This window comes from Gobius niger, assembly GCF_951799975.1.
Source record: "Gobius niger genome assembly, chromosome: 6".
Lineage (NCBI taxonomy): Eukaryota > Metazoa > Chordata > Actinopteri > Gobiiformes > Gobiidae > Gobius > Gobius niger.
The window spans coordinates 3,657,126-3,673,654 of NC_136857.1; the positions used below are offsets into that span (position 1 = coordinate 3,657,126).

The 16,529-nt window shown below is 42.6% G+C and overlaps 1 protein-coding gene across 1 annotated transcript in view; it reads left to right on the forward strand.

Annotated features, from left to right (window-relative positions):
• The window catches only part of LOC306964699 (inactive dipeptidyl peptidase 10), a 109,228-nt gene that overhangs the window by 30,210 nt on the left and 62,489 nt on the right, over positions 1 to 16,529 (forward strand). Inside the window, exon 5 of the mRNA XM_079558806.1 lies at positions 1,883 to 1,954. Within this exon, the coding sequence (XP_079414932.1) occupies positions 1,883 to 1,954 (72 nt within the window). The remainder of the gene's footprint in view (positions 1 to 1,882; positions 1,955 to 16,529) is intronic.

Here is a 16,529-nt window from a genome sequence, read left to right on the forward strand (position 1 = left end):
TTAAATGTTCAGCGGGAAATGTGTAGCTTCTGTTCTCTGCGAAGAAACACGCGTAGAGCTTGAGCTGAACTTATATTAATCATTCAACAGGTTCTGCCTTCATTAACTGTGTCAGCTGATCAGGCACTGTCATATGTGACCGGAAGAAATTTCAGTATCCACCTTTGTGAAATTTCTTTAAAGGAATAGGCCACCGTTTTTCCATACTGAGATATGTTACCTTAGCTTTGACGAGTTCTTTAGGACCTGTCTGATCTTCCCCCGTGCCTTCAGTCACGTAAACACAGCGCAGACGGCGTTAGCATTTAGCCTCTCCCTCTCTCCACTATAGCTCCAAAACAGGTCAATATAGAAGCTACCAAGCTCTTCCACGTTTTCCCTATTTAAATATGGTTACGTGAAGTGTTCCACTACAAAGTATAATTACACAAGATTAAACAATGTGGATTTTCTAAGCGGATAAAAGGGGGGACTATATTGTAAGGCGTAATAATACCAGGAGTAGTTCGAAATCCGCGCAGTAATCTTCACTTTACTGTGCGGATGCCAAATTACACCTCGGAGCATTAATACCAGACACATCCTAAAATATGAACAGTGAACCTATTTCCATTAGGGATGCACCGATACCAATACCAGTATCGGGTATTGGGCCGATACCACATACTCGTACTCATTAATGAGGTCCCGATACCAGAAACCGATACCATTTGACGTGCGGCCAGCGCAGCTACGAGGAAGAAGCAACAAACTGGAGAATTGTTTAGTGTAAACACAATAATCCACATAGAGCTGACTTTATTACAGACTGCGCTCTCTAAACCAGAGTCTGAGCTGGATTTAACCAGAGCTTAATGTTGTTAGTGCTGCAGCGTCTGCAGTGTTTACAACATACAGGCTAACGTTGCTAACTCGCGGCTAACAGTTTTGGCCATTCTGACGCCGTTTTAAGCCCAGGGGTTTATTCATCTGAAAAACTAACCCAGCGACTAAAAAGTCCTCAGAAAATCCAAATTAAAGACATACAGCATGTTTATATTGAGCCAAAATGAGCTGCAGCAGAACAATGAAAATGCTGTAGCTACTCGCTAAGTTACTACAAACACACGAGAAAATCTACAGGAGCTGAAGTAAAGACGAAAAGAGACCATTTAAGTCACATCTCAATACTATTGTTACATAAAAACACATACATGAATAAAGCTCAAGCACTGGGGAGCTTTAGGACATGGGCTTTTCTGTCTAATAGAACTGCTCTTAAATGTGTCGCCGACTTTACTTAAGGAAATGTACATGAGTAAATAAACTAATTACAAACCAATCTGCTGTGATAAAAGTACGAACGTTGAAGAAAATGCCTTGTACTCGTATCGGTATTCGGTATCGGCGAGTACTTAAATCCAAGTACTCGTATCGGTTTTAGAAAAAGTGGTATCGGTGCATCCCTACTTTGGTTTATAGTATTCAAATTATATTTTATTATAGCCCTCCAGCATTGCCATGACATGTTTCAGGTGCACTCAATGACACTTCGAAAAAACCCTATCAAATCACTATGACCATTAAGGCTGGATCAGATAAAGCATAAAGTGAAAATTCCGACATGAAATAAGTTTTTGATCATTGACAATAAGTTTCTTTCATGTTTTTTGTAGAAAGAGACCTCTCATTATCAATACTGTGCTGCACTTGTTGTTGTAATCAGATACAAATCACCGTTTACACCTATCCTAAAATATGAACAGCGAACCTATTCCCATGCGTTGTTTCACCCCGACGGTTTCGACTTTCGCACTTAAACCTGTCGCTAGAAATAAGACGCCCATGCATAAAGCGTCACCATCGTTACATCTGCTCTTCTCCTCCTCCCCGCCGTCGCCAGGACCTGTCCACGACCAGATTCCAGGTGTCTGCAGACATGAGGTTTGTCCTGTTGGCGCACGACATCCGACCGGTGAGTCCTCCCCTTCCCGTGGCATATTCACTCCCAATTATCGGGCTAAGAAGCTGCAGCCGCTCCTACCTGCAGAGAACAGGGCCCACAATCATTAATTACGCCGCACTATTAAAGCGGTACATGTTGTCGGGGCTGCTAGTGTCACCGCTAAACCACTGTGACAGGCATTCTAATCAAAGACGCGACAAAGAGGCAGGGAGCGAGCGGCGGCATGAAAGAGGCTGAGGACTTGTGTGTGTGTGTGTGTGTGTGTGTGTGTGTGTGTGTCTGCGGCAATTGTGCTACTGCAGCAGTCTTTGTAATGCAGCCTGCCAAATGACTGGGCGAACATATGGGGAGTTGAATATTTAAACTGGCTGTTGGAAGAAGAAAGGTGCAAAGGAGGTTGTGGTGGTGAGGCCTGCGCAATACATCGGAGAAAAAAATAACAAATGTAAAAGCTACAGTGTTGTTTTGTGATTAACAATGTTTTTGTTTTTTTTTAACTGAGAATGATAATGTAGAGGTTTGCATCTTAGAAACGCAGTGAGGTTTGAGTCAGGATTGTCTGAATGTTGCCTTGCTTTGGTCCTGGTTTAGTTTTTAGCATTTATTGATTGTTACGTAGGTTGAAGGGCAGGTCCCAACTGTTTCCTGGACAATGTCTTTAAGGCTTTCAGCAAAAATATTGTGGAGTTGAATCTGGTGAACTTGCTGCTTGTTTATGGACCTACACCCGATTTTCTTTTCCAGTTGTAGAGTAACATTTGTTGTGTCCGTCAGTGTGTTATAAAAATAGGCATTTGTGGGGGAAAAAAAAGTATAATTAAGCATTCTTGTTGATCATGACCTCCCGGGTAGGCCTGTTACAACAGTGGTTCTCAACCTTTTGGAGCCGCAACCCCCATTATAACAGGTAAAGGGGTTCGTGACCCCCCACCCGGGCTATTGTTAAATAGTGGAGATAAGTTCTCATAATGTTGTTTATAGGACCGCATTTTATTTATTTATTTTTTAAATTATTATTATTATTATTATTTTTCATGTCTTTTAATTTTATTTTATTTTATTTTATTTTATTAAATTTTATTAAATTGTATTTAATTGTATTTAATTGTATTTAATTTTATTTAATTTTATTTAATTTTATTTAATTTTATTTAATTTTATTTAATTTTATTTAATTTTATTTAATTTTTTTTTTTTTTTCCGGGGGGTTGATGTTTTGGTTTTTTTTGGGAGGAGGGAAAAAAAAATCAAAGACCTTTGTTGTAACTTGTTGTTCTGACTTGTCAGAGGTCCCGACCCCCAGGTTGAGAACCACTGTGTTACAATATCAAATCAGAGGTTCGATATATTGAGGCAGGAAAATATTGCGATAAAAACGATATTATTGAGTCTAAAGATACCCGATATTGTCAACTCTAAAGTGACAAGAGCGTCAGTAAACAATGTAACCCAATTTGCTTCCGTTGAAAATTAAGTTTTACTGAGAAAAAATAAGGAAAAATTGCTAATGTGCAGACGATATATTATACAACATAGAATATTGAGCCCAAAAATGTATCATTAATCTGTTATTTATTAACGATAAGTCGATATAGTAATTATTGTGACAGCCCGACTAGGAGGTTCGTTTGTGTTGTTTATATTATGAGAGTATTGCTCCCTGAATGTTCTCTGTGAAGAATGGGATGTTGGAAATGCTCTAAGAAAATTAGGAATGAGTTTGGACTTTTTTTGTGTATATGAGGGGTGTGCAAACTTTTTTTCATTGAAAGCCGCATTTTAAAGTGTAAATGATCCAGTATGGAGAGCGTCAAAACAGTGGTCAATGAGTCAAACATTCATCTGGATGTATCAAAGCAGCACTAAGTAGCTTGTTTACCTCTGGGGGTAATACAAGTGTTGATGGGATGATTGGGGGGTCTTTCATCTCCCATCCCAACCACACTTGCATCTTTCCCTGCTCCGACCCGGAGGTCCAACACACACTAATGGAATCACGAAGAAGAAGCTAACAGGCAAAGCTAACTGTGGGCTAGCGCCACTTAAACAGGGTTAGTGCTAGATCATATGCTCCGGAGGGACAGTCTGTGGGGAAAACGTGAGATATCATGACACAAATTAAGGTTAGGGCCAGGGAAATGGTTAACTTTAGGGTTAGGATTAGGATTATTTGTATTTTTAGACAAACCAACTCATAGATCTGTACAAAATCACAGCAGACCGTCCCTCCCGAGCATACGATCTAAACCCTTAACAGCATTTACAGCCCAGTTTGAGTGAAAAAATATCTCCATTGTGTAATTGGGTTGTGGCACAATGTACAATATTTGCCTTTTCTGTCAGTGTAGTATTTACTTTCACAGACAATTAATGAGTAAATAAAACACACAACATGCTACGACACCTGCAGTGGCGCTTATGACCTCTAGAGGCATGAGTTACTTAGTTCTGCTTTAAAAAGAAGATTAAATTATCTCCCACGCTTGTATTTAGGCTTGAAACCTTAAAGGAACAGGCCACCGTTTTTACATTCTGAGATATGTTCTTACCTGAGCTTTGACGAGTTCTTTAGGACCCGTCTGATCTTCCCCCGTGCCTTCAGTCACGTAAACACAGCGCAGACGGCGTTAGCATTTAGCCTCTCCCTCTCTCCTCTATAGCTCCAAAACAGGTCAAGATAGAAGCTACCAAGCTCTTCCACGTTTTCCCTATTTAAATATGGTTACGTGAAGTGTTCCACTACAAAGTATAATTACACACAATTAAACAATGTGGATTTTCTAAGCGGATAAAAGGGGGAACTATATTGTAAGGCGTAATAATACCAGGAGTAGTTCGAAATCCGCGCAGTAATCTTCACTTTACTGTGCGGATGCCATAGTAGTAGTGGAGCTATAGAGTAAAAGCTAAGGTAAGAACATATCTCAGTATGTAAAAACGGTGGCCTGTTCCTTTAATGCCAGCTCTATCTCGCATTAAAATGTAGATTTTTGAGGTAGTAGAAGTCCGGAAGATGATAGGACATGAAAGCCCCTCCTCATTCCCTGTGCGCAGGAAAGCCAAGGGAGCGACTTTAGAAATAAAATTCCTGTTGCTTCAAAGGGCAGGCCCACGAGGTCGATTATATGCATTCTGTAAAATTTGTAAAACATATTGGGCCGGATCTTCCGCCTGGCGCAAGGACGTTTGGAGTAAAGGTTGAAATATTACATGGACACCTCACGTCTATAGAGGTTTCAGCAGACTTTACAGCGGCGAGACCCGGGGGATGCAGGATATTTAACTCTCTCCAAAGGAACAGTCACAGCCTCGATTCAATTAAGCGTTCATACATGTTTTTGGACACCACGGGGGTTTCTTCTCACACCATGCCGCGCCAGTCGGTATTGTTGGGGGGGTTAGGGGGAAATCTTCAAGTGATCGATGTGAAGAGGATGAAGGCAAGAACAGGGGGAGTGGAGGAGGGGGAGGGGGTGAGATCAAGGAGATGAAAAAAAGAGGTAAAGTTGATGTAATGAAATCTTGGCACTGGTCTGGAGGGGAATTTTAATGAGGATCTGACGAGAATCACAATCGCAGGTGGTTTGCGGATAAGGGCTGCAGTTTGTGTGAGGCGGAGGACACCGATCTCTCCACAGCTTTATTGATGGTTTGCAACTTCTACAAAGCGTTGGAGTCGCTCTCTTCTCACGCTAGTCTTTATCACACAGCTTCAAAAGAAATATCTAAAAGAGAAATCAGTAAGTGTTTATATGAATGACATGAGCTCTGTGTTTATCTTCTTTGTTCTGCTCTCTGATCCTGTTCAAGACCGAGTTTAACCCCAATAGTCCTCCCATAGTCTCCTCGGTGGCAGATCTGGTGGTATTTGTAAAGCCACATCATTTCTTCGGTGGTACGTGCAGCTAGTGAAAGGTGATCTTGAGCTTTAGGGCTGAGGGATATTGACATAAATTAATACCTCAATATTTTTGGGGACTTTCACGATGAGCAATTTTTCTTTCTCAATTTCTTCCATTTTCCCCCATCTTTCACACTATTCCTCTTCATTTGTTTCCCGTGTTTTCCCACATTGCTTGACATTGGACATTAACTCGATGTAGTACATTTGCATAGCTTCCAAACAGCAATTTTGATATTGTCTTGTAGATCAGTGGCTCCCAACCTTTTTTCCTTGAAGCCCCCCATACACGTGCTGTGGTCAGGCCGCACCTGTACTCCTTTGTCTGTCAGATTGGATGATTTTTAACCATTAAATTTGCTTAAAGCAGAACTAACCGTATATTCTCTAATACTGGCCTGTGTTCCATTAGAGGCCGGGTCTCTGACAGAGGCCGGGTTTGCGGATGGCGGAGGCAAATTAAAGCCGGTCTCTAAAACAGGCCGGGGATTTTTTTAGAAATTATAGCGGTAGAAATATTCCCCATGTTAGGAATTTGTCTCATACTGGTGTAAATGAAAACTCACGTGCAGGAAGTAACAAACGGGAACCCGGGCCGAGGGGGACGCTGCGGAGGAGCTGATCCCAGCGTAACTTTGACACAGATTTAGCCACTTTTCAAATCTCCTGTGATGATATTTGGAAACAGGGCAACAAATGTTGTGTGACCCTCCAGGGTTTTAATAAAGTCTCCATCGCGTCTTCAAAGCACGTCCAGCTGCTCCGTGTGCAGGTCAGTCCCACGCCTCAAAATAACTCCTCCGATCAGCGCGAGCGTCTCGTCTTCTCTCGGGTCAGTCTCATGATCGATCACAAACACAAACGCTCCGTCTAAACTCGCCTTTTACACAAGAAAACAACAAATAATCCGGTCCGCGGTAAAAACGAAACAGAAACCTGCAGTGACATTGATGTCAAAGCTCCGCTAACAGCAACGAAACACTTCCTGTTGTCCCGACAAAATAAAAGGCGTCAATGTTCCAGCCGCTGGGAGAGGGTTTGAAATGTTAATTAATAAATGAACCTAATATTTTAGGTGCAAATGGACACAGATCTCGTTTTTCTTCGTTTTCCTGGTCGTCCGTTTGATCAAATAGAAATAAAGGCCTGTCTCTAATTGTGGCCTGGTTCCAATAAAGGCCTGGTCCTGATGCCCGTGAGTAAATAAAGGCTCCGGCCTATATTAGAGCATTTACGGTAACTCCTGCTCCTCATGCGCCATAAGAGCCACTGCAGGTGTCGTAGCATGTTGCGTTTTTTTACTCATTAATCGTCCGTGACAGTAAATCCTACGCTGACAGAAAAGACAAAGGGACAGAGGGATATTGCACATCCAATTACACAATGGAGATCATTTTTTTCACTCTTTCTTGGCTGTAAATACTGTTTAAGTGGCGCTAGCCCAACGTTAGCTCTGCCCGTTAGCCTGTTAGCTTCTTATTCGTGATTCCATTAGTGTGTATTGGGGCCTCCGACCCGGTGCAGGAAAGTTGTAAGTGTGGTTTTCTGGCCAGAGACACCAGGGGGCGATGAAAGACCCGCCCAATCATCCCATTAACACTTATATTACCCCCAGAGGGACTAAGAAGAGGATTTATTTAGGTTAAAAAGTTACTTAGTACTGCTTTAATATGACCTATGATATATTGCCCACCTCTACCTGGCTTGAACATGATTTAGTTTTGGAGCAGCAGGTTTAGTCCTTACATTCACACAAGAAACTGAAACTTGCTTTAGTTTCTTTAGGCGCAAGAACAACAGCTTTTTAGATACTAACGGGGGAAGGGAATCTTTTTTGTGTTGCGTTTTTCACAAGACACAAGTTACCTTCACACATTATTACAACATAATCAAATAATAAGTCAGTTTTTAGTCAAATAATCTGTGGAAGAAACTCATAAAGGAGATTCTGTTTGGTGTCTGTGCGGTGTTTCTGTTCACAGACCCCGTGTGTTAAAGGTTGCCGTCCCTGAGCCTGTTCCTTGTGTGTCCTCATCAAAAAAACAAACCCGCAGGAGCTGTGTTTGGACATTCCCTGCATATTCTGTCCACTCCGGCGTCATTTTAATCACTACAGCAAACATCAAGCCTAAGATGTCCGAGGCAGCTTTTGCACATTGGATCAAACAGGACCTTTAACAACTGTAATGTTATTATTCTGCCTCCCCCATCTCACCAAGTAAGCACCAAAGGCCGATAAGACTCTGTGATCCAAGCAAAACAAAACCCAGCCAGTCTTTTCCCTGTGCAAACTCCGACTCCATTAATAAACACCGGGTTCTTTCCTCAAAGGGCAAAGCCGGCTTGTGTAATGTGCGATCGCTCACGAAACAGAAGCGGCGAATCAAAGCCCTCGGCGCCACATTCTTATTAGGAATATGCTGCTGTTCACTTCTGGCTCGCACTTTTCTCCCCCAAACTATTTAATCATGGCATTTTCTGCTTCATTCTGCGCGGAGGAAATTGGCTGCTCTTCTCTGTCATTGCCTCTTAATGAGTCATGGAGCAGTTAACGTTTGTTCAGTCTGGGGCTGAACGTGCAGTATTTCATTCGGAGTTTGCAGACAGTTGTTTTTGATCGTTGTTGATTAGATTACAGATTCAAGATTGTTTGTTGCTTTATTTGTCGTTACACAGGCGGCGTAGTAGCGCAGAGTTAGTGCTCTCGCTTTCACAGCTAGAAGGTCCAGGGTTCGGGGCCTTTCTGTGTGGAGTTTGCATGTTCTCCCCATGTCTGCGTAGGTTTCCTCCGGGTACTCCGGTTTCCCCTACCACTAAAAACATGTACAATAGGCAAAGATGAATGATGTGTGAGTGAATGTATGGTGGTCAGTGGGACTGTTGCTGCAGACGTGTGCAGTCGCGACAGCACTTCTGACAGTCTCCCCCAGGGGAAACTGAAGCTACAAACCTAGCTTAAAGGAATAGGCCACCGTTTTTACATACTGAGATATGTTCTTACCTAACCTTAGACGAGTTAATATACTGTATACCCGTCTGGTCTTTGTCCGTGCGCTCTGTCACGCAAACAGAGCCTCTCCCACATGTCATATAGCTCCAAAAAAGCTCACGATAGAAGCTACCAAGCTCTTCCACGTGTTCCCTATTTGAATAAAGCTACGTGAAGTGTTTTCATGTTATCACAGCCCGGCACGATGCACGTAAAAGGCATCGTTCACAAGTTATCGGCGCTTCTTCAACTGTTCTCTGCGAGCTCTCTACAAGTCACGCAGCTTCTATTGACGGAAGTGAGCGGGGGAAGTCTTTAGGAGTTACTGCGCGGACGCTGTGCTCCTCGTATCATTACGCCTCACAATATAGTCCCCCTTTTTATCTGCTTATAAAATCGACATGTTACATTTCTGTGTAAATATACTTCGCATGAAAACACTTCACGTAACTTTATTTAAATAGGGAACACGTGGAAGAGCTTGGTAGCTTCTATCGTGAGCTTTTTTGGAGCTATGTGACATGTGGGAGAGGCTGCGTATGTGCTCCGTGTGCGTGACAGAGCGCACGGACAAAGACCAGACGGGGATATATTAACTCGACTAAGGTTAGGTAAGAACATATCTCAGTATGTAAAAACGGTGGCCTATTCCTTTAACCACCACCGAGTATGGAGTGAATGTACAATTGTCTCATGTGAAGCGCTTTGTGACGATGTCTGTGAAAGGCGCTATATAAATAAAGATCTTCTTCTTCTCTACATGAACTGTACAACACAATCTGTCCTCTGCATTTAACCCATCCCTGACGCCACTGGACGACCCCCGTAAGGAGCAGTGGGCCTGGGACCCGTCTCCCTGATGTGGAGCCAGGCTGGTGGTCAGAAACACCTGGCTTGAGGATTCACCTATTGCACATGTTTTTAGTGGTAGGGGAAACCGGAGGAAACCTACACAGACACGGGGAGAACATGCAAACTCCACACAGAAAACCACGTCCAGATGGGAATCGAAATCGAAACAAAATTACTTAATCTTTTCGTAAAAGTCAATATCTTGACCAAGAAACCAGAAAATATTTGATTTATTTAAAAAAAATACAATAACTCAGGACTACAAACAATTGCAAACCTGTAATTAGAATCTAGGACAGAGGTGGGCAAACCCTCTAGGGTTGTGCCGATGGACGACATCAACATCTCGATGTAGAGCCACCATCGCGATGCCACGCCCCCTCCTGTCAGACACACGCACTGGTCTTCTGTAGGCCTTGTAAACCTTCACTAACACCGCGTGGTCTCGCTTTGCTTTTCATACGGAAACTAAACATTTTTTTAAATGACGCACTGGATTTCTCATCGGAGGAGGTACGAGGCTGCGAGCTCACGGCTAGGGCGGCGCGTGGAGCAGCTTCAAAAACGTAGGCAACGACGCAAACTTCTAAATATTGTCCCGTTCACCCACTGTTTCTTAAACATTACGTTAAAATGGAGCAAATGCAAATAATAAGCTCTGATTTACAACTGTATTAGTGTGATGAGAGCCTTGATATTGAGGAGCAGATGAGTCATTCTCCTCTCAGACTTTTACAAGTTTCAACACAAGATCTATTTATTCTGCAATCTCACATTTTTCCTAACTTATATATAACCCATGTAAATGTCTTTTCTGCTTATAAAAGGGGGCGTCGTCCAACCTACTAGCTTCCATTCAGTCCGCTGCCAGCATGCCTTGAAACATTTAGTGAACTATTAGTTACCCATTGAAAAAAACATGGCTTTTGAGTTGGGGTTTAACAATGCACTGCACCGCGTTAAAATATGACGAAGTATGACTAAAGTGACAAGTTTTCGGCATGTTTAGATCTCTAAGCTCCGTATGTGCGCACCCAAACAGATCGTATGTCACATGTCTGAAGGCTACAGACGCTCAAGACCTGCAAAGTTACACACTGCACATCCTCCAATTACACATAAAGTAAGTGTGGTTTCTCCTGCAGACGACCAGGCTGCAGTGAAGGATCGATCCAGTGCACCACGCGTCGTCAGGGGCACAAACAAAATGCGTAAGATCCAATCCTGGTCATAATTCGGCTTTGTTTCTAAAAAGTACAAGTGTTGTCAAGGATCCTAAAGCGAGCCTCAATTCAAATGCACTGTTTTAGCTGCCGTCTATGGAAACCAACACAAGCACATGGCCTCCCTGTGATACTGCGCTGCATTTCCTTTTAGAACAGTAAGATTTGGCTTTCTATTCTGTTTTGTATTGTGAGCCCAGGGGCACATTGTATCGAAAAATTAGAAACCATTATCAATCTTATTCTTAGATTAGAAATACTGCATAATAATGAACATGTGGGCTATTTTATGTCAAAACCAACTCATTATTTAAATCGCACCGTGAATGGACCGAAACAGGAGATAGCTAAATGATCTTGATGATGTTTACACAGCAGTTGTGATGTACAAAGCTCACAATCTCATGTGTCTCAGTGTTTACAGGAGATGTTTCAAACTAGAGAATCTATAAACAACCTTAGAGGAACTGATCTGCTACAAAAAACCTCTGGCGCTCAGTAATACTAAGACGAGGTGTTTATCAGTTAAAGGCGTTGATCTATGGAACGGTTTATCTATTCAACTTAAGGGCTCCAAAACTATTAAAGCATTTAAGAAAATGCATAAGTCAAACATGATAGAGAAGTATAGAACACTTGAATGAAGAGCATTAGAAAAGAAGTCGATCGAGGAAACATAGCCTAATTTCTGATTGTTGAAGTTTAAGTTTTAAGTGTTTCCATCGTTGGTATTAGAGAAAGTGTATAATGTGTCTCTTTGGACACAGAGTCACAGTTGTAAAAGGGGTTTAGAGGCAGAATAAGTCTTGGCTTCAGCCTAAACCCCTTTCGGTCAGGCATCATTTAGATTAAATTCTTAATGTATGTGTTTTCTTATTGTATAATGTCTAAGATCTTTGGAAAACATGTGTGTTAAATGTTCATTATGACCGAAGAAAATAAATTAACTAACTAAGTAACTAAACCGTTACACTCCCACTTTTGAGTGACGTCCCGCCCACTATGATACAATAAACAGTGCACTGGCTGAAAAGAGCGAACTACACTGATGTTTAGACCAACATGAAGAAAAGTCACCTTTAACTGCTTGCTTTTTTGTAGGTGTTAAGGAGATGACAGTCTTTTTGAGAAGGCTGCAATAATCCAATGTGATCATGTCAAAAAGGGCCACATATATGAAAGAAACAAAGAAACATCCCTCCCTGATACATAGAGCATATTTACTGTATTTGCAGAGGAAGAACATGCAAACTGCTCTCAGTCCACAGAGCACAATGGCATATCTATGAGCCCTAGATATAAACGCGTCTAAGGAGCATTAACATTTAAGAGATCACTGAATAATTTACTGTGAAACAAATGCAAGACTTTAAACGAGCTTATAGAGGTCCAAACTACAGGAGGTCATCTGTACTGAGCTGATTAGAAATAAACACGTTTCACTTCTCTTTCAAAAGCTCTCAATCCTACAGCTTTTCATGGCAGAAAGAGGTTCTCGAGTCGTCATCTGTACGGGGCTGTTTTATACTGCACTGCAAACATTTTCTTTTTCTTTTCTTCATTTTCTTTTCTTTGTTTGAATTTTGAAAAATGGATGACCCTACTTAAAGGGGGGTATTATGCAAAATGGGCTTTTTCAAGCTTTCCATCATGTTATTATGTCACTCCCTCATTAAAAACATGCCTGAAGTGTTGCCTTGGCACATTCACGTATTTTTGAGTAATCTGTAAAAACTCTGATGGCGGCCATTTTAGGGATAGGTTTGCCTGAGTCCTCCTAGGAACGCCCCCACCTCCTGGAGACGCCTCCGAGCTTTCGTCACCAGCTGAGTAACCAACCACTGCCCCTCAGCAGAACCCCCTCCCCACTGATGCCACAGACAGCGTGTGGAGGGGGCGTGTCGGAAAGAGTCAGAGGTTCTTAAAGAGACAAAATGTTGATTTTATCCCGACATTTATGCAAGTTAGGCAGTGTATTATAGTCTATATTCATGAACTCTGGGATTTTTCCCTCCCCTCCTGCGCACTTGCCTGTAGCAAGTGATGTGCAAAATGTGTCTTCTAAAAATGGATGCCTGTGATTATATGGTTGTGATAAGTAAGTAAGTAAGTAAGTAAGTAAGTAAGTAATCTTTATTTATATAGCACCTTTCACAGGCAAAGGCCACAAAGTGCTTCACAACACACTTAAAAGCAGAAATTACATACAATATAAAAAGGGGTCAAAACAACACAGAAATCATAGCAGCCCAAAAGTAGCTCATTAAAAGCTTGAACAAATAAATGTGTCTTAAGTTCGCATTTGAAAGAATCAACAGAGTCAATAGAGCAAAGAGGGTGGACGATCATTCCAGAGCCTGGGAGCAACAGCCTGGAAGGATCGGTCGCCTCTAGAACGAAAACTCGTACGTGGAACCTTTAGCAGATTCTGATCCACAGACCTCAGAGCCTCACAGGGGTGTAAGGCTGGACCAGAGCACTGATATAAGACGGAGCCTGATCATGCACGGCTCTGAAGGCTAGAACCAGAACTTTAAACTTGATCCTAAAGGACACTGGCAGCCAATGAAATAGGGGATATGTGGGTCCTCCTGTTTGTGCGGGTCAGAACTCTCGCTGCAGAGTTTTGCTCTAATTGCAGTCGAGAAGCTCCTTCTTGTTAAGACGTGAAAACAAACCGTTACAGTCTAAACGTGAAGACACAAATGCATGGATGATCAGCTCCAAATCATTACGTGAGACCACATTCCTAAGTTTAGAAATGTTCCTCAGTTGAAAGAAGCAGTTTCTCGTTAGCTGCTCACAGTGCTGCACTAATGACGCGTCTTTGTCAAAAATAACTCCCAAGTTACGAAGGCTTGGTTTCGCAGACTGGCCTAAGTCACCCAGGAACTGTTTAATCCCAGGAATTGAAACATCAGGTGCGATTACCGGGGTTTCCGTTTTGTCTGCATTGAGTGTGATCTAATGGTGATCTAATAAAACTCATTATAAAACTCATTCATTTATGTAGCCGCTCTAGAAAGGAGTATTTTCCGGCGTCAAAACTCACCATAGAGGCTGTTGAAGAAGTCGAAACAAGCCAGTACAGACGATGACTTGAAAGCGTTTGCCTGCGATGAACAGCGTGATTCTTCAGAGGACATTAATCATCGCTTCCTTTGCCTTTTACTAATCGCGACCATTTGATTTTTGTTTCGATTTCATTTAATTATTCGCCCCACAGTCCGATCACTTTCTGGACGTCTCAGTGGGACAAATGCCTCCCACAGTATAGCTGCATCATGGAAATGTGCAGCGTCATTAACATACTTACTTTGATCTCAGCAGGAACTGTCTGTTCTCATACTCAGTCCTGTGTACATTTAGAGGTGAGGCTGAGCACTTTAGCCGTTGTAATAGGGTTCGTAATATATTTCCGAACTCACTTTGATGTTTTTTTCTGCTGAAGTGCGGCGATCTGTGTTTCCTGGATTCAGTGTCGTCATAGAATCCAAAAGTGTTCACCACATTTTTTAATCCTGTAAAATATCACCGAGGCTCAAACTACATTCATCACGGTGCCACGGATTGATTAGCATGTCGTTATGTAAACGTATAGGCTCACAGTTTTGGCCTGGTTAAATCCTCCAGCAGAGGGCGCAAACCAACACAACCGAGGGTAATGAGTCCGATTTCAAGTTATAAAACGTAAAATCAGTGCCCAAACGCAGGTTACACATGCACAAGACCAAGAAAAAAGGTCACATGCTCTAATATTTTGAATCAGAATCAGAATCAGAATTGGTTTTATTGCCATGGCTTTGATTTTTTTTCGGTCGATCGTGCAACAAGAAACATATAACACATAGCTTAGTTACAGTAAATGCTCTAATATAGGCCGGGGCCTTTATTTACTCAAGGGCATCTAGGACCAGGCCTTTATTGGAACCAGGCCACAATTAGAGACAGGCCTTTATTTCTATTTGAGCAAAACGGACGACCAGGAAAACGAAGAAAAACGAGATTTGTGTCCATTTGCACCTAAAATATTAGGTTCATTTATTAATGAACATTTCAAACCCTCTCCCAGCGGCTGGAACATTGATGCCTTTTATTTTGTCGGGACAACAGGAAGTGTTTCGTTGCTGTTAGCGGAGCTTTGACATCAATTCGTTTTTACCGCGGACCGGATTATTTGTTGTTATCTTGTGTAAAAGGCGAGTTTAGACGGAGCGTTTGTGTTTGTGATCGATCATGAGACTGACCCGAGAGAAGACGAGACGCTCGCGCTGATGGGAGGAGTTATTTTGAGGCGTGGGACTGACCTGCACACGGAGCAGCTGGACGTGCTTTGAAGACGCGATGGAGACTTTATTAAAACCCTGGAGGGTCACACAACATTTGTTGTTTGCCCTGTTTCCAAATATCGTCACAGGAGGTTTGAAAAGTGGCTAAATCTGTGTCAGAGTTACACTCGGATCAGCTCCTCCACAGCGTCGCCCTCGGCCCGGGTTCCCGTTTGTTACTTCCTGCACGTGAGTTTTCATTTACACCAGTATGAGACAAATTCCTAACATGGGGAATATTTCTACTGCTATAGTTTCTAATAAAAGCCCCGGCCTGTTTTAGAGACCGGCTATAATTTGCCTCCACCAGCCACGAACACGGCCTCTGTCAGAGACCCGGCCCCTGTCGGAGACCCGGCCGCTAATGGAATACAGGCCAGTATTAGAGAATTTACGGTAAATAATAAACTTCAAACTATAAGACTGTAAAGCCATGCGTAAGAAGATAAACTATGATAAAGACAACAACAATTTGACATAGAACAGCAGTGTGAGTGTCTTGACAGATGTACAGATGCATTAAGTGTTAGCAGCAAGTGTGAGTGTGGAACACATGGTGCAATAGAGCAGATTACATTCACGAGGCTGTAACTAAGTCATTAGTGTTAGAGAATTAACAATGGTGTTGGAGAGGATAGGTGAAAATAGGCAGCAGTTTGGATGTCTTATACAGGAGAGGTTTATTTACCATCGGTGCGTCACCCAGAGACATGAACTCGAGACATCGTGCTAGTCCTATCCTCTGTCTATGCTTCCACAGAAAAGGGATAAATGCCCTCTCAGAGCTTCATATTCAGTGGCCTGAGCACCACAGTCAAGGCTACGGCAGAGATAGTACGACTGTGCAGCCTGACCCACGGATAGTACGAGTTCACAGCCTGACCCAGTATGATAAACAGCGATTCAGTGTTATCCTCTAACAATTGGGTCTTGTTTTTGCTCATGGCGGAGGGGAAAAACCTGTTCATGTGTCGGGACGTGTGGTTCTGGATGGACCGTAGCCTCCTGCCTGAGGGGAGAGGGGTGAATAGTCCGTGTCCAGGGTGAGAAGGGTCAGCCGTGATCCGACCCACACGCCTCCGGGTCATGGAGGTGAACAGGTCCTTGAGAGACGGGGGCTCACAGCAAATCGCCCTCTCAGCAGCACACACAATGCGCTGCAGTCGATGCTTGTCCCGGTCTGTAGCGCCGGGAACTCACTTTATACAACACAATGATTCTACCATATTTAACTTACTGTGTGGAAATTTGGGGCTCAACCTGTAAAACGTATATGCAGCCGCTGTTCATT